Genomic DNA, 22,851 nt, shown 5'->3' on the forward strand with positions numbered 1-22,851 from the left:
TGTTTGGACTACAGTGTGATTCTAGGCCCCTGTCTTGCATGTGTGCTTTTTGATATCTTCCTAAACATAACACATCAGCCAGTCTATCTCTGAGATAAACTCACAGAAGACCTGCACTTGGTTGTATTCCCTGGCCCACCTGCCTGTTTTGTTTCTCTTCCCTGGTATATTTCACCAACTGAGCTGTCACTGGTGTCACAATGACTCAGGTAGGGGCCAAATACCTCGGGAAAGATGGCTACCAACCCACGGCAACCACTCCCCAAAATATTCACAGATTTTCCTTTGGAATATTTCTTGGCTACAATTTTAATACAAGAAATAAAGTTAACTTAACTTAATAGTATTCAATATTACATAAGAACACATGTCAGCTCGAACTATGTTGACTAGGTTGCAATGCCAGGGCCAACTGTGTCAATGGAGGATATCTAATAGGTTTATGAGCCCTAACACATTTTTTACAATCTTGTCTAAAAGTCTTCTAAATTTGAGCAACACAGATATGAAATACAATAGGTATGTCATGTTTCTACACATTCTGGTAACATTGAAACATAACTGTGAATACATTTAGTCTACAGTAATCACTTGAGATCTACGAATTTCTAAACACAGAGCCAGAAAACAAGTGTGATACCCATGTATCCGCCTATACTGCTGTGTCAGTGTTTGGAACTGGCTGTATTGCTGTTCTGTGTATCCATATAAGTTTTAGTGGTGCATAAACAGTGAACTGTTATTTCCTCCAGCTGTATTACTGATATTAACTTCCTGCAGACATACCATTGGGGACCATAGGCACTATCACTACAAACCCTGTAATGTATTTGGAGTGTACACTGAAGCAACCTGTGTTTGGGAATTCTGAATAGTGATGAGTCCGGGCTTGGTGTGAATCCAGTTCACTTGAGTTTGCCCAAGTCTGCTCAAAACTGTGATTGTGACTATGACCCCCCCTTCCAGCAAAATCAGTTGTAGAGAGCCGCATTCCCACTCCAAAGGGGCAGGGGCAGTGTTGATCAGAGGCAGACTGGGTTCACGCAATGCCCAGCTCCCATTCTGAACATGGTTCAGTCAGGGCCCAGTCACACCATAAAAAGTGTGTTTCAGAGCGTTTGGCCTGGCCAACTCACTATGTTTTGGGGTGGGAGGGGGCCTGGTGGTGAATTGAAGTCAATGGCACCGCAGCCATGACCCCTGCCCACAGTGCGATAGAGGGCACCCAAATGCATGCCACATTAGTACCTGCGTTCTAGTACGATCTGCAAAAACTGTTGCATGCACTACTTTTTGCAGATCGCACGGGACCAGAAAGCAGGGGATCCCTCCCGCCCCAAAACAAAGTGAGCCGGCTGGGTTGTGTTCCAGTGCATCCCAGAGGCTGAATGTTCTGGTGTGACTGGGCCCTCTGGGCCGGTTCACACCACAAACTCCGCATTCCAGTGCGTTCGGCCTCTGGAACGCACTGGGATGCAAGCCGGCCAGCTCCCTGCATTCGGGGGGGCGTGACGGTGCATTATAGTCAATGGCACCACAGCCACGCCCCCTGTGTGTGTGTGATTGCCCTCACCCGGAACGAAGGCACATTATTGTTTGCGCTCCGGTCCTGTGCGTTCTGCAAAAATAGTGCTTGCAGCCCCTGAACGCAGGGCCACTGGGCGGCTTGCGTTCCAGTGCAATCTAGAGGCTGAAGGCCCTGGAACGCAGACTTTGTGGTGTGACCCGGCCCTTAAGGCATGGTATTTGTGCAACACAATACATCACACGCTGGGTGCTCTGGTGTGTTGTGTTTCCATTAATTCTTTATGCATCATTTTTTTTCACCGCGCAGAACTGCAACATATGCTATTGCAGTACCATGCATTGTAGCACATTTCAAAACATGCCCACTGTGAGGTGCATTGGGGTGTCAGTAAGAAAGAATGGCAACACACTAGCGCACCATCGTGGGGTGCACTGCGTTGTGCAATAGGTTGCGCTAAACGCAGCTGCTAAACAGCTTTTGATCCAGCTGAATGTCAATAGGAACACAAAAAAGCATGACAAAGGTAACTGAGAAGCACCTCATATACAAGCAGAGTGCTGTGTTCACTCTTCTATACAAACCCCAAGGAGTTGCTCTTTGCAGATCTCTAAGACATATAACCAAGCTGAAACATTTAATTAGCTGTGCCATGTTATTAAAAGTGCTTTCTTGTATATTGCATAACACATTTCTAAACAAGACTTCATAATCCTTTAGAATTTGGGTTACCATGTCACCCAGAATCTGCTTTGTTTCGTGGTTTTTTAGTTTTTGTTTATTTGCTACAAATATATTTATGTACCATGTACACAAGCTTCTGTTATCAGGCTGCATTCATATAGCCTGCAGTAAATATGGTCCCTGCTGACTAGAGCATCTGATTTCTTCACAACCACATTGCTGGCTACATGTAAAGGAAATGCATAGGCTGCCATTGCTGACTTCCTTCTGAAAATAATCATTTCCTGACTGTCACACATACTGATCTAATGGATAACAGAGTTTTTAAGTCACTAACCCTGAACAGGTATGCAGCTGATAAAAACATAGTGACATTGAATCTCCTAATAAGTACACATGTTCTGTGTCAATTTAGAAAGTGTTGCCCATTGGACTAATGTTACAGACAGAGTCACGTACATGAAAGGGGAACAAGATGACGAGAATGACCGCTAGCCTAAAGTTCGCTGATAATGTAATAATAGGTCGCGTTAGAAGGTTGGGGCAGTACAAGTGCATGCACGGTAGCTGTGTGTAGCAATCAGGCTAAAGTGATCACAAGTCAAAAGGCAGATACCAGATCAAAGAATAGGCTGAGGTCAATAACCTGGAGCCTCATTGCAGCCACTTCTTGTCTATATGCATGCACTCCACAAATGGCTACTTCTTCTTACTTTCTCAGGGCAGGTTACCAGATGGAGACAACAGTGAAACGTGCTTGTTTAGTGTATGCAGCCGCAGTTTTTTTTACATGTTAAAGCTCATGTGGGAATTTAGTGATTGGATTTATATGTACTTTCACCAACTTAAGTAGAACAGTAGTTTCTTAGTAATAATAGGCACTGAAGCTTATTGACAATGTCCACAAAATAGGTAAAACTACATGGTAGCAAACTTGGTACATAATGCCATAGCTCCAAGTGTTCCTAATTTGGAGGAACTTTCCCTCTCTTTTGGTACCAAATCCCTCTTTTCCTCTTTCCTCCTAGTTGTCCCTCTTTTTGGTCTGAATTACAGACCTCTATGAAAAGTTTACTATTTAACTACCAAAAAAAAATAACAGCAGCCACTGGTACTCTATTATTGCATTTATAACTTTATCTATTAATAGAAAGAAAGTATAAAGGAAAAGTAGTGGTGAAAAACTTGCACCTGTGGGTCATTTTAGTCATTTTAATCATTTTAGTCTATTCCACATGGTCTGCTTAAAGGGGTTTTGGCAGGTGTGTGTCCTATGTCTAAATACCTTCTGCTAAAACGTGTCCCTCTTTTCCGTTTCAGAAAGTTGGAAAGTATACATATTGGAGAACATAGAGGCAATAACATTTAGCACAGATCACTCTTCTGATGGCAAATGTTGGTCATCATACACATCTTTAATTGTCCTAGTGAGAACAAAGAGCAACTAACATTGCCAGCTAACTAGACCAACAAGCTCACAATTTTATAGAGCCCTCTGCTTCCACAGGTCTCTGATAACAGTTGTATCTTCTTGAGGAGAAATCCATCCTGCACCTTCACCTGTCACGCCTTGAGGAGGGTACACGGCCAACGGAGATATTTTGAAAATCAAAAACACAAAAATGGTGAACACACCTAAGATCTTTGTTGTATTAACAGCATACCTTGCGCAGCAAAAAAATATAAAACACTAATGTTTCTGAGGCGCTAGGGTCCCCTTTCTCAAGGTGACAGACTCTGCATTTTTTGCTGTACAGGCTGCACTGTTATTACAACAATAGTAGAGTTTTGAGATCTGTTACTTCTGGTGTGTTGGCCATTTTTGCTTTTTTAATTGTATCTTTCTGACATCATGCTGGTTTCCCTACCATTTCTTATATACTCTGCACCCCCCTGCTGCGGTTTATCACTCCATCTCTGGATTGTTTGCCTCCTATCAGAGTTACCACAAGCACATCAGTACCAGCCCATCACTGGGAAGAGTCTTCCATGAGTCTGTATCCTTGCGACACCTGAGAAGAAAATGCAGCTATTGCATTGTGATAGCCCGTGTAAAGGTGCCTTCCTGTGACTTAAGTTGACCTTGCAGATGGGGTGCAGTAAATTATCACTTTTTTTCGGAAAGGTGATCAAATTCACCATTGGCACTGTGTCTATGGCTTTGATCTGGGGGTACAATAACTATTACCTATTTTTAGAATTTTGCCCTGGGACAGGTGTTTTATCTCCATCAAGCACTCTGCATAGAGTTTATGTAACATCAGATATTTCTGTATCTGTTAGAAAAAGGATATTCTCACCTTCCTTTGCCATCGTTCACTGTTCTCAGCTTCCCTCACATAAGGTGAAATATTGCAGATGCTGTTTTTTGCTAGTGTTTAATTTGCATTTATCTGTCCTCATTTAGCTTAGAATTCTACATTTATAGAATTAGCCTCTAGACATTTTAAAAGTGTTTCTCATTATTCTGCTAACAAATATGAAACAAAATAGGCACAACTTTTATTTAAATACACATTCACTTTGGACAGCGGCAAATATATCTAAACGCGAGCATACCAATGCGTTTTATAGACCAGAACCTCAACAGTTACATTTGCAGGCTAATAAAATGTTTCAGAGGTAATACAGAAAAGGGACAAGACCTGATATAAAATGAAATTATGCATAAAGTATAATGGCATAAACAGTAAAGCTCAGTCATAGAGGCGTGCAAGCCATAAAAAGCGTGAGAACAGATAATGCTATCTAGCCAGTGCTTTAATTGTGTTAACATCAGGAAGTTCTGTCAGTGTACCTTAATCCGAGTTGTCTGTAGTTCGCAGCTAGCCATCATACAGCTTTACAAAGGTTCATGGGATTGTGCTTAGTAAGTCTAGCCAAAACTTGTTAGTCTTCATCTGGCCATACAGAGATCACATTATGGCAATTTCCTGCTGAACTGGCCAAAATTCGATCCAGAGGTGGCTCTGCTGGCACCGCCTGACTCGGCAAAAATCGATTTTTTAAAGAGTTAATTTTCCCAAGCAGCTGGGTGGAAGTCCTAACAGGTGGGGAGATTCCCCATCCACACTCTTTAGCATGGGGCAATTGTTTTTTCTCATTCAGCCTCCTGGGTGTATGGCCAGCTTTAAGGTAGCCATGTATAATTCAAATGTCATCCAATTCTTGCTGAATTGGCTGGAATTCAAGTCTTGGGTGGCCTATTGGCAAACTTGGAAAGAAAAATCAACGGAGCCGGGTGGCTTTCACACTGCAAGGCTGCCTTCAGGTGGGTTGAAGCGTATTGCAGAAAAATGCAGACATTTCTTCACATTAGACCGGAGCTCACCTGAAGTCACCATCCATTTTAGCACTGCGGTGGAGCCGTGGTGCACAGGAATTAATTAAATTTCACTTTGACATTTCAATAAAGTTAAAGAAAACAAAAAACAACCCAAGGCACTTTTCTCCACTGCCAGTACAAAAAACATGAACAGACTCTTATAGCTGCTCGGAAGGGACCAGGGTTGTATACTGTTCTGCGCATACACTAATACAATAATATGTTTGCAGACAGGTAAAGCAGTTTTTTTACCACAAAAAAACTACCTGCTAAAAATTTAACTTTAGTTGTAAAGAACTTTTGGGTAGTGAAAAATGAATTTTGCAGCAATAACACATTAAGACTGATTTACTAAATGAGTTGAGAATCAACCCAGACAATTGTGTGAATATTCAGTTATCCAATCGTGAAAAGTATGTGCACACGATTGGGTATTTAAAGTGAATATGAATTTGCTTTCACATGATTGGACAATTGAAGTGAATATTCACACAATTTATTTAAGTGACGATTCTCAACTCCTTTAGTAAATCAGTCTCATTATTTTAGGCATACATGTTATGAATATTTAACTTTTTTTGTCATTGCTGGGAGCTTTGCATGCACAGTATATCTCATCAGTTATTTGTAAAATGTAAAACGTACACTCAGTTTATTAAGTGTACTAACGTTATGTTCAGTACGATCATCAAATCACATACAAGCATATATCCGGTTTTTAATATGCCTTAAACATTTTTGGGTATTCCAATGGATCACAGTTTCACCTTTTTAAGGCTGAGTGAACATTCTCTCTTCCTTTTGCAAACCAACCCCATTGCTGTTTAGGTCCCAATGTTGGCGCTTCCGTTACTGTAGGAACATACAGAGGCACTAAGACGTGGCAAGGACCTATTACATATATTTTTTTAATGTTCGCATTCAGCTTTTTAGGCCCCCTTTGTTAGGCAGCATGGTGAACTGCTCCACCTGTATATACCTTCCTTTGCTAAATATACATAGGCTGAGCACCTGACATATTTCCTTTTTTTATACATAAATACTGCCAGGATTTAACAAGGTAGTCCAAAGAGCAGCGATTATGTGCAAAATGCAATGACTTATGGAAACCAATTAGATTTTAGTTTAGCATAGTCATATCATTGAAAGGGCATATCTGATTGGTTGCCAGGTGATATTGCAATTTGACAATTGTTCTTAAACTGAGATGCAGTAATAATTTTCCTGAGATTTAGCTGTGATCTCAGGTTGAATTGGCAAACTGAAGCCCACCAGCAGACAAAACTGGAGGGACAGAAAACCTTGGCTGATCTCTATTGTTTCGTCATGAGATAAGTGGTGGAGGCAATGGCTACTTGCACCTCTAGACCTCTAGACTCTTTGCCCTGCCTTCTCCATTAACATAAACTAGATAGCATGAAAGAGCCAAACTTGCAAGTTTATGGAGCACGCTCACGATTTGCTGCCAGGGGCAGTTGGATTAAGTCTTCACATTCGGTCTATTTCTAATGTTTAATGCCAGCTTTAGAATTAATAAATAAGCCTGTGCGTGTCTAGAAAATTCATGGGTCAGTTTGCTCTATCCAGAGTTGCGCTGCATGCATAGCTCTAATAATTTCCTATGACATGATCGAAAGACTTTAGAATCTTTATATCTGCTTAAATGCATGCTTAGGTACAACAATGCTAACAGCCATCATTGTTTAAATTCTATGCCATTATAACAGTAATCACTAATGCCACACTTAAAATATGCTGGGGCACTCACATTTGGTATACAGTCTGTCCTTCCTTCTGGGACTTTGAGGATTTAAGAAGCCTATAGGAAAGCTATCACAAATCTGACATCTTAAACGACCCGAGAGAGAACTCAGCCCATTATACCTTACAACAAAAAAAATCAATTTTCTAAAATGAAGCCTAATGCGCATTATGGATGACACATCCAAACGGTTAGCTCTATGTCTTCTATCTTGCATAATAAAATTATGCAAAATGGATTAACAATTTCATTCTATCTTCCTGTGCAGGCTGCTGTGGGCCTGCTCTACTACAGAGACTGAAATACCTCCAAAATGTTTTTGCAGCTGTACAATGTCCTTTGTTTAGTGGAAACACTTGCTGATGACAAATTAATGCTTTGAGGATAAGTAGCTTAATTGCGATATCATAGTTAAGGTAAACAATTTGTTTATGGTAATTATACCATTATGAAACCATTATAAATTTTGTGTTTGAACAATGATACAGATGAACACTCAGGACAAAATGTTATGGTCTGATATCTCTATCAATAGTGCCAACTCCTTGTCCTTAAAGGGATGATTTACTAGAGGAGTTTAAAATCTTTACTTAATAAGTTGTAGCTGTTTTAATTATAAATATCCAGTCAGGCGCAGACAAAATGAAAAAAAAGAAAAAGGAATTTGCTTTTCATGTGATTGGAGTGAAGATTCTCAACACTCGCTATTGCAGCACAGTACCTGTTACTCTATGAGGAGAGTTACATTTTGGTTCTACTATGGCCCTGATAAAGGAGCAGTGGGTTTGCCCCCAAAACAATTTTTTTTTAATCCGACCTATTTACTAACTAAGGATGTTCAGATACCAAGTACCATACTTGGTACAAGTATTATTATTATTAGTATACAGAATTTATATAGCGCCAACAGTTTGCACAGATCTTTACAATATAAGGAATACATTACAATCACAATAAAATTAAAGACAAGATGGTAAGGAGGGCCCTGCCCATGAAAGCTTACAATCCAAAAGGGAGGGCCAAGTGATACATGAGGAGGTAGCTGTGTGGGGATGAATTGTTTGAGAACGTGATGGTTCAGTGGTTAGTTTGAGGAGGTGGGATAGGTATACGGATATAGGGATAGGGACAAGTACAAGTACTGATACTTTGAGAAAAAATCAAAAGTTAGGAGGCAGGTGTCATTTTTTGGGAGCATTGGCTTAGCTGTAGATTCTCAAATCATCTCTGAATTGGTGCTGACACTGCCCTTCCTTCTGGAGGGTGGCTACCGTTGTTCCTCATGGTCCCTGTGTGTGTTGTAAAGTTGCCACCGCTCCAAGCTTGCTCTTGTGATAGACTATAACTTCAATACAAATTAGTAAACTAAATGTGAGATTGTAGTCCATCACAGGAGTGAGCTTGGAGCAGTGGCTGGTTTACAACACACACAGGGACCATGGGGAACAAAAGTAGCCACCCTCCAGAAGAAAGCAAAATGGCAGCACAAATTCAGAGATGATTTTAGAATCCACACCTGAATGATACACAAACTATATTTTTGTTCATAGTTAAGGTACTTTATTGCATTTTTATGATGTAACTCCTAAGTTTAGTGTCACTTTAACATGTGTGAATGCCCAATACCTGAATCTGTAGTCAGTTTCCAATGCACACAGTTTTGGAAGAATAACCTTTTAAAAAACAAAATGATTTTTGTAGTCAGTAGTTTTTAAAGCACTAGGAGTATAGCCTCGTGGGTTACTGGAACTACTTGGTATGTTTGACACGACAATTATATTCATAAATGATCTGGAGGGTAAATTAAAGATTAATAGGTTTTAGGATTGATCAAGTGTGAATATTGAGGGCATCGTGTCTTTGGCAATGCCCAGGGCTCATAGCAATTTTAATGAAGCCAATGCTTTGCTTTTAGCACAGGAGAGACCCCATCCTTTATTCAAGCTCCATAGCATATCCTATTTGAGGATTTTACACTAGTACTTACTGTAAGCTAAATCTATGTTAAAAAGAAACCCTGCTTATGGTCTTGATCTTATATTTTACTTCAAAGCTGTCAAAATCAATATACTTTAAAAAATGTTAATTATCCTTACCTTAGGAAACTGTTAATTACAGGGGCCGGTTCTGCATACTTAACGAACAGTACAATTAAAACCAGGAGCCATTCTTACTCTTTCTCTCATTCTCTCTCAATTTGCCCTTTAGTCTAATCAGAATACTTAATGAGCATCTGTGGGATATGAAATTAATCCTTCTAATGAAGGAAAGACCTTTTTAATTCACTTCCAGTCTTAACATTTGTGAATCCCTTAACACTAGCAGGATTAATACAGCAATCAACTTTTCTTGCTCTGCCAGGCACGCGAGGGTGGAAGACTGTAGCATCACTGGCATTTCTGCCTATTGTGTAATCTTTAAAAATGAAAAACGTATATGTAAATCCTATTGGACTTTTCAAGCTGATGATAAAAAGTTTATGACCAAGTCTACACTGTACATTGGAAGCTATTGTGCAAAGTAAACTATTTGGAGTTCTTCAGTGATGTAATCCAGTCTCTGTCTGGTTTCTTGGTTCCCTAACAGTACGCAGGGGCCATGAATCCTGACACTTTTGCCATGAATCAAGTTGCATAATTATAATATTAAAGAAGAACTTTGAAGATTTAAAAACTTACCCTTGCAGTGGGGCTACCCCCCACACTACCAGGGTTAAGTGCTCATTTTGTCTAGGGTGCCCAAATAAAGTAGATATTCTCACCTGATCCTCGGTCTGGCAGTCAGTGCTCAACTCTCTTCCCATCCACTCTGGATATGGAATGTCCCTCAGTGTTCTTATATCTAATGCAAGTCAGCGGACCTGCATAAGATGGGATGATGTCATAAGTCCTTAGACCACCGGAGGGCCAGGCAGAAGAGACTACAGGGGCCGGTCCAGCAGCCCTGATCGGCCGAGAATCAGGTGAGTATATTTGGTTTATTTGTTTACCCTAGACAAAACAAGCACTTAACCCTTGCACTGCCTTACCCTTTGCAAGGGTACATTTTTACATTCCCGGAGTTCTTCTTTAAGCACTGAAGTGGATATCTAGTTTTGGATAGAGTGGTGAAGGCATAACACTTCGGTCAGGCTTTATTGCTATATCCCTGTTTCAGAGCTTTCCAGTCACTTCCTGTCCTGGAGACAAAAAACAAGGCGTAAAAGGAAATTTTACTCCCACCTTTGACATTTCTCTGTGGGACATTTGTCATCATTGATGGATTTCCCCTCATTTTCTGTTCCAGTGGCAACTCTAAGGTGAGAATACAGCCATAAAACCAGACGGGTTATAACCGTTTTCCATTCTAGCCACAACTTGAAAAAAGTTGTGGCTGGAATTTCACTTTAAAACCTGAATGGGTTGAAGAAGGCAGAGCGGTCCGCTTTATATGCAGAAATCCAACTAAACTATACTGTTCACTAATCAAGAGCCTGAAAACAATGGTTGAGAATGACTGCAGCTGCAGAGGGTCTTGTGACACCTCTAATGGGACACATCTAAGAGGCACTGGGATGTCAATACATTTGTACACATCAGCGAAGAGAGCATCGTCATTCAAAGAGCTCACTGGCCCAGGTAAGGCAGCTATCCTCCAGGACGTTGCCTAAAACATAAACAATTGTAAGAAGCACCAGACCAAATAGTAAAAGTGTCCGAGTAACTTTATTTCACATATAAAACAGCCAACATGTTTCAGTGGGCCAAACCATGTTTTGGGAGCCACACAGTCACCCTTCATCAAGGCTTAAAGTCAACACAGTCCTTTTAATGGACTCAAGTGCAGGCTTTATTATATTGATCTATATGAACTGGATATAATAAAAGAATCATTGCAGTCAGTTCCCATATGTGCCAGCATTAGTGGTAATAACATTGCCACTTATGCTGACACATCTGGCAGCTGACTCCTAAAGTCCATTTAAAGTTCTGATTTGTCCTTAAGACCTGATAAATGGGGAGTGGTTTGGCTGCTGAAATGTTTTGACTGTTTTATATGTGTTTTAAAGTGATTTGGACTCTTTTACCATGTGATTTGGCGCTCCATTTGATTGATTTGTGATACCTCTCAGACACTGTACACCTTTCGCTTCCTGCTCTCAAGTGCGTAGACACTTATACCTATTCTTACTAGTCTGCCCTATGCTACCTTGTACTGTAGTATACAGTACATAGCTTTGATTTGATGTCAAATTAAAATCTTACATTAGGGTTTAATAATTGTTCTTATATTTTTTCACGGGAAAGAGTATATATTGCATAAGAGAAAAAGCTGATATGGTCTCCCTATGCCTGGAACATGTCATTTGTTCCTATTTTGGATATGAATCGTCCCTCATTGGACGGTACAGTCTAATAGGTTTGCTTGGCATAAATGAAAAATGATAATAGACATAGATTGTTTGGAACTCTTCATGTTGTTGTCATTTTGTTGCCTCCTGGGAATGGTTCTGGGATAGAATCCCTGTTTTTTCTGTCAGAAAACTCTTTTTATTTCAAGGTCCATTTGATCAGCTGTCTGATTAAGAAAGCAGCCATCTCTTTTAAAGTATAAATGACAAAAACAAAATGTATTAACATTCTGATTTCTTAGGGTCAAGATTTCTCCTTAACCACATGGCCTTGCTTTTTCACTGTAGGAAAATCCTTTGTCTTAGATAAATTCTACAAGTGCAAGCTCAATGGCCAGTTATTGCAGTGTTGTTCGCATAAAAGACCTGCTTTCAATACAAATTATAAAGTGGCAAAAAACAACAATAATTTTATAGATGCACGTACACAATTGTGTATACAATGAGAAAATACTTTTTTTAAATCAAATAGACCACCTAGACAGGTGTAGTTAGTCACAACTGAGACAAGTGGCGCTGTGATTACAGTGCGACGGTCTCAGTGATCGCACAGAATCATTCTTTGTCTGCTCTAGGGGCTCTATGGTGAGCTCCTATGCCATGGTCACGGTTCCCCCAGAGGAGCGGGGGCCCCCGAAAACCATGGCGAGGGGGCCCCGGACACGATCGCCGCTCGATTTAATACAAGTAATCTGATTAGATCACTTGTATTAAACGAGCAGTGGCTCCCACTGTACATTTAGCTCTGCTTGTCCAAAGCAGGGCTAAATGTACAAAAAACAAATCGCCCGGTTCCCGAAACTGCATGTCCCGGGCGTTGGGCGATAGGCATTTGCTCCATAAGACGCACACACATTTGCCCCCGCCTTTTGGGGGGGAAAAGTGTGTCTTATGGAGCGAAAAATACGGTATATACTGCATTGTAAACCATAAAAAGTACATGTATAACCAAAACTTTATACACATTAGTAAACTAAATGTGAAATTATAGTCTATCACGGGAGTAAGCTTGAATCGGTGGTTACTTTACAACACACACAGGGACATGGGGAACAAAAGTAGCCACCTTCCAGAAGAAAGGACAGTGTCAGCATGATATCAGAGATGATTTGACATGAAATCAGAGATGATTTGAGGATCTACAGCCGAGTGATACACAAATAAGACAAATTGTTGTTAATAGTTAAGGTACTTGAATGCATTTTTAAGATTTAACTCCTGAGTTTAATGTCACTTTAATGGTGACATATATATGCTGCAATAAACTATAAAATAGCTCTCTCTTTATAGTTTCACCAGTTGGAATATTCACTATATCTATTTGCCTTGGGGATTTGTCATTGAGACAAAAAGTAATGGGAAATTCAAAATTTTAAAGTTGTTCCAAGAAACAGTGGTGATGGTAAATCTTCCAATGGGGTTGTCTGTTCCAGTGGCAACTAAAAGGAATTTGACTTAATTTGTAGAGATGTCTTCTCACTTCCTTTTGCATCTCTGGGACAGGATGTGAAGGATTAGTGAAAAAAAAATGACAGTGCTTTTAATCCTTTCCTATCCAAACCTAGAAGGAAAAAAGTTTGACTATGCATACACTAAACCATCAAAGGTGGAGGTTTCCTTCATTCCACACTTTGCTCGGGCAACATGAATTCTGAATTGAACTCGCAGACCCTAAAAGCATATATAATAATGATCTATAGACAGACTTAAATTTCCTAAGTGGATTTAAATAATGAAATTAGGATTCTTGTGTGGTTTTCTTACAGGGCATGAAAGAGTTTGTAAGGGTTTGGAAAAGGGGGTTTACTATGTAACTATGTAAATAATGAAATTAGGATTCTTGTGTGGTTTTCTTACAGGGCATGAAAGAGTTTGTAAGGGTTTGGAAAATTCTGTAAATAAAATAAATCTAGGTATCCATTTCATTAGCCATTAATTCACAAGAGTAGATTTTCAGTCATTTAATTTTGTTTTTTGAATTAGTTTTTTCCTATATAGCATATAAGATTATACAATTATCTTACTCTTTCTCTGAACATGGAAAGATATTTGCTCTCAGTTATATTAAAATGTCTTAAATAATTACTACCAGTTTTGCTCTTTATATCTGTACTGGGACTCTCTTGTATCCACTGATTGAATGTGATAGGCACATCACATCTGAAAACGTAATCAAATGCCTTTTCTGCAACCATACAATGCGGTACTTGTTACATATATGTGTACAGAACAAAAAAAACCAGGAAAATGCTACTTGATAAACTAATTTAATTTAATTGCATCAAGTACATGAGTTCACCTTGATACTTTTGAAAAATCAAAGTAGTGCGTTCAAGCTACCCTGATTGGCAAAACAATCTCTAATCTTCTGAGAGTTGAAAATCCCATTTGACTGAGTTTAATAGGTCACCTCTACATTTAGCTTTAAGTAATACTGGAAGGATTGGATCCTAACCTTTTTACTCCAGCCCCAGGCAGGGCAATGACTCACTGTCTACCAGAAGACAGATGCAGGCTTACAAATGGTGGATAACAATGAGAAGAATTTATCAAATCCCAAGTGTTCATCTGAAGAATGACTACCCAAAAGCTTAACAGAAATAATTCCTTATAGGGTGACACAGAAACGACTTGCTGGTTTTATGCATTTTTATAACATTATGGCAGACCAGCTAAATTTGGACTTGGCAAAGCATCTTTTTTTTAAATTATTATTATTAATATATTTGTAAGATTGCAGTTCACTTTGCATTACAGCAAAAAGGGAAATGAAGAATGTATGCTACAAAAGATATGGGGCTGAATCCTAAATATATTTTTTAAAGGATACCCTACATGTCTGTATATCTTTAGGGCCTGAAATCTCTGTAGAATTGTATTTTGTGGCTTTGTTATAGAGTCTAAAAGCGAAAAATATTCAACATATTGCTTAAGAAATAGTTCCAAACAAAAAGCAAATCTAATCAGTAAGATACTCATGCTTATATGGCAAACATTGCAACAGTAGTACAATCAAAAGGTTCATGCAGTTTCCCGACATCTGAGTTTTTCGTAAACCACTGCAGTCAGACTATCAAGCAATGTGTGAGAGACAGCAGAGGGTGTGTTTGGGAATAGCTCTGTTGCATCCCAAGCAGGGCATCTCAGGTCACCAGAAGACCAACAAAAGGGAATGGAGTGGGCTTGTGACATTAACAAGCAATGCTTGAATTAAACATTGGAGTAATGAAGAGGTAGACTGTGTTCTCTCTTTGCATCTCAAAATTAAATTTTAGGTTTTGACTGGAAATTACAGTGTTCATACCCATCTTCTTCTTTATACTGACATCAATCAGAGTGTGATAATACTGATCTGTTTAAAGTAGAATGTATGTGCACTTCTATCTGTCTGCAAATGGTATAATCCATGCATAGGGCTATATTTTTTTCAAGCTCTATCAGTTGACGCAGGCAAACGTTAGCAGGGTACGCAGTCCTATCCAGCCTGTCAGAAGGCATGCCTTTGGCCTGTGACACCTCTAAAAACATTTTCCCCCTTTTATTGCATCTTCATATAATAAGATAAAAAAAATACATATAGTTTAGAGCAGTCTCAAAGTACCAGCCCGTGGGCCAATTGCGGCCTGTGAACCGCTACTATGTGGCTCGCAGCCAGCTGGCAAGTCAGGCATGCTGTCACGGACTGCATACCTGACTTGCGGGAGCAGCTACAAGGTCTGCATCTCTGTCGGATGCAGACTGCATAGCTGATTCTCTGTGCCAACAGATGCTTTCGGACAGTGCTCTGAAATCCTTGAGTGAATGCTGCCTGAAAGCATGGATTGGTAAGGTCTGCACCAGACCTTACTAACCAACCACTGAATCACCAGGGATTGTGCCTACTCCCTGCAAAAAGGTAAGCAGGAGAGAGGGCTCTTTGTTTTATTTTATATGTGGGTGTGCAGGGGTTGGGAAACGGAGTTGTATTGTTTTATATGTGCGGGGGGTGTATTATTTTATATATGCAGGGGTAGTATTTTTTTGTGGGGGGTAGTGTATTTTTTTTCATGTGTATGGGGAAGTGAATTAGGTTCCATTCGCATCTGTATGTTTAGGTCGATTAGGGATTCCTGCATCAGGAACTTGCGTTTACCTACAGCGAAAATCTCAAATCTGGCGTTTACAAGCAGCAGCTGTCACCCATTTAAAGTTAATAATCAGGTGACAGCCACTGCATGTAAACGCCTGCACACCGCATGTAATATGATTACATGTGGTTAGGAATCAATCACTATCGCTCTAAGCATCAATTGTGCATACAGGGAGAGTGTTTTCTAACCACATGTAATCATAACACATACCAGTACATGCGGTGTGCAGGCGTTTACATGCGGTGTGCAGGCGTTTACATGCTTTTATGCATTGGCTGTCACCTGATCATTAACTTTGAATGGGTTGACAGCTGTCACTTCTAAATGCCAGATTAGGGATTCCTGCTGCAGGAAAACGCAAGTTCCTGACGCAGGAATCTCTAATCGCACCTAAACTTACAAATATGAATAGGCCTGATTGTGAGTATATTAGTGCCCGTAGTACCATACCGGACAGTTACATTTTATTTTGAAGAAGTATGAAATTTGGCAAGTGGCTCCCATGGGAGAAGAAAAATTGCCAAGTGGCCCCCGAGTGAATTGAGTTTGAGACTTCTGGTTTAGAAGGATGAGCACCATGATCCCACTGTAACAAGTGAATTTGTGGGTTTGTAATCTCCTGCGGCATCCTTGTTTTACAGAGGCTGAAATATGTCTATTGCTAAACCTATGCTCTTAAAATTGACCACAAAGCGTGATGGTCAGCCTTGCTGGACAACAGTAAAGTGAGAGAAGTGTAAGAGGTGTACCACAGCACAACTATGACAGTTCTAGTCAATCTTAGCTTTGACAAGTATGTGTATAGGCATGTGCATGTGCTTGCATTTTGGTTCTAAAAGTAAATTTAGCTGGTATGTGCAGCCAACATGTTTTAAGGCCAATCATTTATAAATTCACCACAATTGTCCTTTAAGGAGAGCGACTGGCAGATTAAACATTGGGTTTCATGGGGACAGACAGGCAAGCAATATTTAGTACATGCAATAAACAGAAGTGGTTGTTAAACATCTATGACTAATTAGAGGGCCACAATTCCTGACAGCATACAGATAATTTCCTGTCCAGGTATCCCATAGAATACTACCAGAAGTCATTTTGTTGTCTCCCTTTGCCAACAATTCCACCTGTGAACCAGCTCATCTTCTGTAGCTATTGAGACTGGTACACGAAGAGTTCTGAATGCTATGAGTAGCTCTCTTGCTTCTGCTTTTAGGGTAAAGTGGTTTTGTAGAGATCATTCTCTTTTTCACATAATTTTTCCTTTTCACAAAAGGAAATATTCTTTGACAGCATGTGCACCAAAGTAAAACCAGTAGAAAACTATCAGAGGGTTCAGCAGTTCAGCAACTGTGATGAGGATGTGCTGAACTCCTGTCTTTCCTTATACAGTATATATGATAAATCTGCCTGTCTATGGCATCCGACAAGTTTGTACTCATTAGCAGGGATATAATCCTAAAAAAAGAATAGATCATACAGTCTCTGCCTGAATCTCTGCTCTGGAGGAGTGCCGAATATAGTTCCTTACTCAAAGAGGTGATGTTTTTAGGTCTGCTGTTAAAGCATGACTATATTGTTATAGAACCTGGTTTAATTCTAGAGTTTAGCCTGCTTCACTTAGGCTCCATTCACACTAGGGTGCGATTAGGTGCGTTTATATGCATCTTAAATGATTTTCTAACTGCATATATGTGCATCTAATAATTTCCAATGGATCTATTCACACCTTGCATTTAGATGCTTTTATCTGCTGTCAGTTCAGCTGCATTTAGGAAAAATAGAAGTCAGGTGTGTCTAGGAATCAATTTTAACTTTTAAACGCAGCAATGCGCGTTTAAACGCAAGGCGAGTTTATTTGCTGAAATCTTATTGGCTACTTCAATGGACGGTTTCAATGGAGAAAGGACAGATGCATCTAAAGGCATATGTAAACATGCGTAATTTTAAGCATCTAGAAACATAAACAAAGCATCTAGCCTGACATATTTTGCAGACAGATCTCTGCATAAAAACGCAGGTGGCAAGTGTGAATTAAGTCTTAGAGTGACACCAAAAAGTTCCATCATCTCTCTTTTCTGCAAGTGTGGTTATATATTGCACTCAAGAGCATATAGTATGCATTGTAACCTTTTGCTGCCAGTTTGTTCACACATGTTGTTGAAATGCCCATTTTAGGCCTAAGATTACTTAAAGTGACATTAAACCCTTTCCCTTCTCTTTGCTGCTCTTCCTTTTAAATCCTCATGTCTTCTCATGCTGGGGGAGAACTTCCCTTTGCAGCTGACTGCATCTTCCTGTAGTGCTGGCTCAGGTTGCAAACCTATACACAGACACCATGTAGCTATTCCAGAGACAAGGCAGTCTAATGCAAACCAGACGTTCTGCCCAGCATGAGAACAGATACAGATTTAAAAGGAAGAGCAGCAAGAGAAGGGAAACAACGATGGATTACATTGAGGCACAACTTACAGTATTGTTTTATGTTAAAAAATCTGAGGGTTTAATGTCACTTTAAATCCCCCAAATAATATATTTTTTAAAGCAGAGATCCTGTAGAATAAAGTGGCTGGAGTAGCATTTTTGTAAGTCATGCAGTCTTTGCGCAAATGTTTATTAAACCTACATTTTCTGATAAAAATGCATTTAAATTAATTTTAGGGCACAAACACAATATTATACCCATTTGGATGTGAAAATTATAAAAGATGAAGTTGTATCGAGCAAATAGACACCAAATATGTCAAGCCTCCAAATTGTGTGCGTCTTTGAGATGGTAAAAAACTGTACCCACAGTTGCCCATGGGCACCCCTTTAAAAGTCTTAACAGGTCATCAGTTAAGAGTTACCCATGAGTAATGGCCCTCGAATTATTGCTTTCACTCTGGCATATACGGCGATATCTAACATGTGTGGCACAATCATTGTTTTCATTCATAGGTGCACCTGATGCATGTGTTTACATTTGTATGTGTATGTACGCAGGGGGCGGGGAGCTTTTTGAAAAATATAAAACTTTAATATTTAAAAACTTTTTTTTACTTAATGGCTATCACATTGGGGGTTCACACACATGCCTGAACGAGGGAAATTAATTGATTCCCCCATCCACTGTAAACGGTGTGGATGAAGGAAACTCCTTGCCGGCTATTATATTCAGCAGCTGATTGGATGCAGTCGCTATTTGGCCATCAATTTTCCACCCGACTCCTTTGACAAAAGTAGATTGAAAGGTTGACTTTTGATGAGTTGTGTGGTGCTGGCATGGCCACCCACAGCTCATATCAGCAGGAATTGGCCAAAATTTGAGCTGTTGATGGCCAATTTTACCTTTAGTAAAATAAAAAAAACAACACAGTGATTTCCATGAAGCACAAGGATGCAATGCACATATCGAATTGCACAGATTCAACAGAATGTTGTAGGGTATTGTAACCTGCTGGGTGATACTGCTGCTATATAAGATGCACAAGGGATATGTGAGAACTCTGTAAAGAGCTTTCTAAAAAAAAAAAGTTAATGCCAACAGAAAAAGCTGATGATTTTTTTTAGATTTAACCGTAATTATGCACTGGGAGGCCGATAACTGGAAAAACGTAACATCAGCTACAAAAATAAACTAATTACAAAGAAAAGGATTACAGATCCAGCGTGACTGCAGGAAAGACAAACAATTAAAAATGTACTTATTAAGGTAGTTTGGAGTCGAGTCTTGCTGTGTCCAGAATAGATCAGCTCTATCTGCCTAATGATGTATGATTGAGGCTGGCAAAAAATGAGTTTGGCTCGTTACGGCAATGGTGCTTCGACTGCCCATTAATACTTGCTCACCCATAAATGTCTAATTACATACGTGGATTTCCAGCACATTGGAGTCCCATAAACACTTGAAAAAATCACAGTGAAATGCTCTCTTTCTGGACATAAAACATGATAAGTGGCACTCAGAGGAACAATGTGTGTTGCATCACAACACAGCACCTGGAATGATAGCCACTTGTCAAATTTTCTGCCCCTGGAAGGGCCTACATGACATTCTATCTGCCTGGTGATCTTGTTAATCTATTGAAAGCTATTATACATACTTAGGGCTCATGCACATTGACGTATTAAATGACTCTAATCTATGCTGGCAGAAAAATCCAGCATAAAAATGCTAATGTTTGCAGGTAATTACTTATGTTTTTGCACGTTTACAGGCGTAGGTGCGTAAACTCATTCTGTTGGCTAGAATGTTCATTTCTGCTAGCCACTAGAATGAATTTACACACACATATGGTGCCTTCACATGCTTTTATGTGCTTATGTATGTAAATTATTCTAGTAAGCACCTCTCCGCGCACAGGTTTGGGCATTTTTTTAATGGCATCTATACGCATCTAAATGCCCCAATGTGCATAGACACATTGGCTGAAATAGAGCTGCATAAAAAATTTAAATGCCTCTAAAAGTCGCATGCCTCTAAATGATGTCACTGGAGATCCCTGCTGATCGGATCAGCGGATCCGATCAGCAGGCATCTCCAGTGACATCATTTACCATATATGGACTCTCTCTCCCTGCTGACACTGACATACCAAAATGTTCGTGGATCGCTGATGACTGAGGGGAAGGAGCTCTCTCTCTCTCTCTCTCTTCAGCATTTACTACAAATGGGAAAGTCCATATATGGTAAATGTTGTCACTGGGGATCCCTGCTGATCGGATCCAGGGGGAAGGGGCTGGCCCACGGGACGTGCAAGTAAGGAGAGAGCTGCTGCGCATGTCCATATATTCGTGGACGCGCAGCAGCTCTCAAGAATCACTGTCAGTCATCAGTGGGGAGGATCCCGTCAGATACGTCGGGATGTCTTCTCATTGCGGCGCTTAGCCCCGCCCACCACCTTAAATAAGGTTTTACAGCCTTACTGTGCATTTTGGCTAATTAGAGTAAATTACATTATTTACTTATTTAGCCTAAGAAAAGCATTAATAAAAAAAAGATAGAACCCCATAGTTCTCCTTTAACGCCCGTGCATTGTGGGGGTGTGAACCGAACCGATCAGTTTTCATGGCATTTAGGATTATTTACCGACTTTGTATGTCTCCCTGTGAGCAAGATAACCACATCTGGGTTCCTAGATCTAAGCACATACAATTCCATTAAGTACCCATTCACATTTAAGCATGAGCATTTCCTGGTGATTTAGAACATTTTTGGTTATTTTTCAAGCATTGTCAGGGTTGCCAATTTTTTTTGCCAATGGAAAGCTAGTTACTAGGAGGGTGAGATGGTCATTAGGCTTGTTAGGTACTAACTTGCACAAAAACACACGTTTCCTAAATTTGTCAAGTTTTTCAACTACTACCACTGAAGCCTACGGTGCCAAAAAAGTGCAGTTCTGCCCAAAAAAAGGCTCATATGCTTTTACGAGCTACAAGCGTCACAAGGAAAATAATATCATTTTTTATGTTGAGGGTTGTTGCGCTTTGGAGAACGAGTGAGGGCTAAGTATGGTCTCACTAGGTGGATATTTCAGTGCAATAGTGTGACTCCCTCTGCTCCACTGGAAAGAGCAAAATTGTGGCAAAATTGGCATTGTGAAGTACAAATGGTAACTTTGGTGGGGAGGGGGAATTTTGCTCCTACAGTCCTACACACATACCAGAAGCCAGTTGGTGAATCAGTCCATTAGCATCTAACCAAATATAACTAAAATATCCAGCTCAGATATTTTCAAAGACAGTTTTTTAGTATTTATTTGTATTTATTCACAAGAGCTTGGTACTAAAAAATACACATCAAAATAAAGAATGAATCCCTTTCTTGGCAAGTACGTAATAAATATGGGCAGAAAAAAGAATGTTCCAGTAATTTTTTCACAGCCTATAAGATCTCATAAAGCCTTTGTATTGTACCATCTTGTCTCTGTGAATCTTATTGGGCATTGCATATTGAAGGGAATCTACATTTTGGATAGAGAAGGGAAAGGCAAACTAAACCCTGTGAAGTTTTTTTTGCTGGGAGACCATTGGGAAGAAAGCAGCACTCCACTGTTAAAAGTCCAGAAAGTTTTGTTTGTATTTGAGGGCTACAAGGAGCCCCCTTCATCAGGGCTGAAAAGTAAAAAATTAGAGTTTGAACTGGGTTGTCTGTTGATGTTGCTTGTCTATTGCAAAGCAGAATTAGATGTAGATGTATATGATAAGATTGTATTTCTCACAATTTCTTTGGATTCCTTTGCAGGTGAGAAGCCATATAAATGCTCTTGGGAAGGGTGCGACTGGCGTTTTGCTCGGAGTGATGAGCTTACGAGGCACTACAGAAAACACACAGGGGCAAAGCCATTTAAATGCAACCACTGTGACAGGTAAGATAGTTATTATTACATTATGGAAAGGTGAACTATAGTTATTCCTACATTTATAATTTAGATATTCATGTGAATGTGATCAACATAATGTAAATCATTTTTAATGTGTTAAAGTGTATCTAAAGACTAAACCTTTTTCTCTTAGTTTTGTATAGAGTAGGAAGAATTAAAACCCTTGTCAGGTTTTCTTTGCTGTCTGTCTGTCTCCAGGGAGATGCACTCTCTATATTTGCTGCAGGAAAACTGTCACTGGGACTAAAAGTGAAGACAAGTACAAAATTGTAGCATTGTCACAAAAACAGGAATAAAGCAGACCGACAAATGGGGGCACTTTTTCCGCACTGTCTAAAAAGGGATTTACCTCACTTTGGATACATTTCTTCTGGTTTCCTGTTCTGTCTACAGGACAGGAGGTGAAAGGAAATTTCTTGAATGGAACACATATGGTAACAAAAAAAAAAACTTACTTGAACTTGCTGGAGATATAATTTTAAAGTAGTGCTCCAATTTTTTTTTCATTATTAGCTCTGTCTCCCCTATCTGCACGTGTCATTTTACATATAGGAATGGTTGCATTTTGACAGGCGCTTCTGCTGTGTAATACAAAAGCAATTACTGGCTATCTTTTTGACAGCTGCTAATTGCCTGTGATAGCGGTAAGGTAAGAGGTGGCATGGGGGAGAAG

General features: G+C 39.7%; 1 protein-coding gene across 1 annotated transcript in view; it reads left to right on the top strand.

The window, feature by feature from the left end:
* The window catches only part of KLF7 (Kruppel like factor 7), a 131,239-nt gene that overhangs the window by 93,638 nt on the left and 14,750 nt on the right, over positions 1-22,851 (top strand). Inside the window, exon 3 of the mRNA XM_018565850.1 lies at positions 22,040-22,163. Within this exon, the coding sequence (XP_018421352.1) occupies positions 22,040-22,163 (124 nt within the window). The remainder of the gene's footprint in view (positions 1-22,039; positions 22,164-22,851) is intronic.

The sequence above is a fragment of the Nanorana parkeri genome, unplaced genomic scaffold (assembly GCF_000935625.1).
Source record: "Nanorana parkeri isolate BGI_ZX_2015 unplaced genomic scaffold, ASM93562v1 scaffold893, whole genome shotgun sequence".
NCBI lineage: Eukaryota > Metazoa > Chordata > Amphibia > Anura > Dicroglossidae > Nanorana > Nanorana parkeri.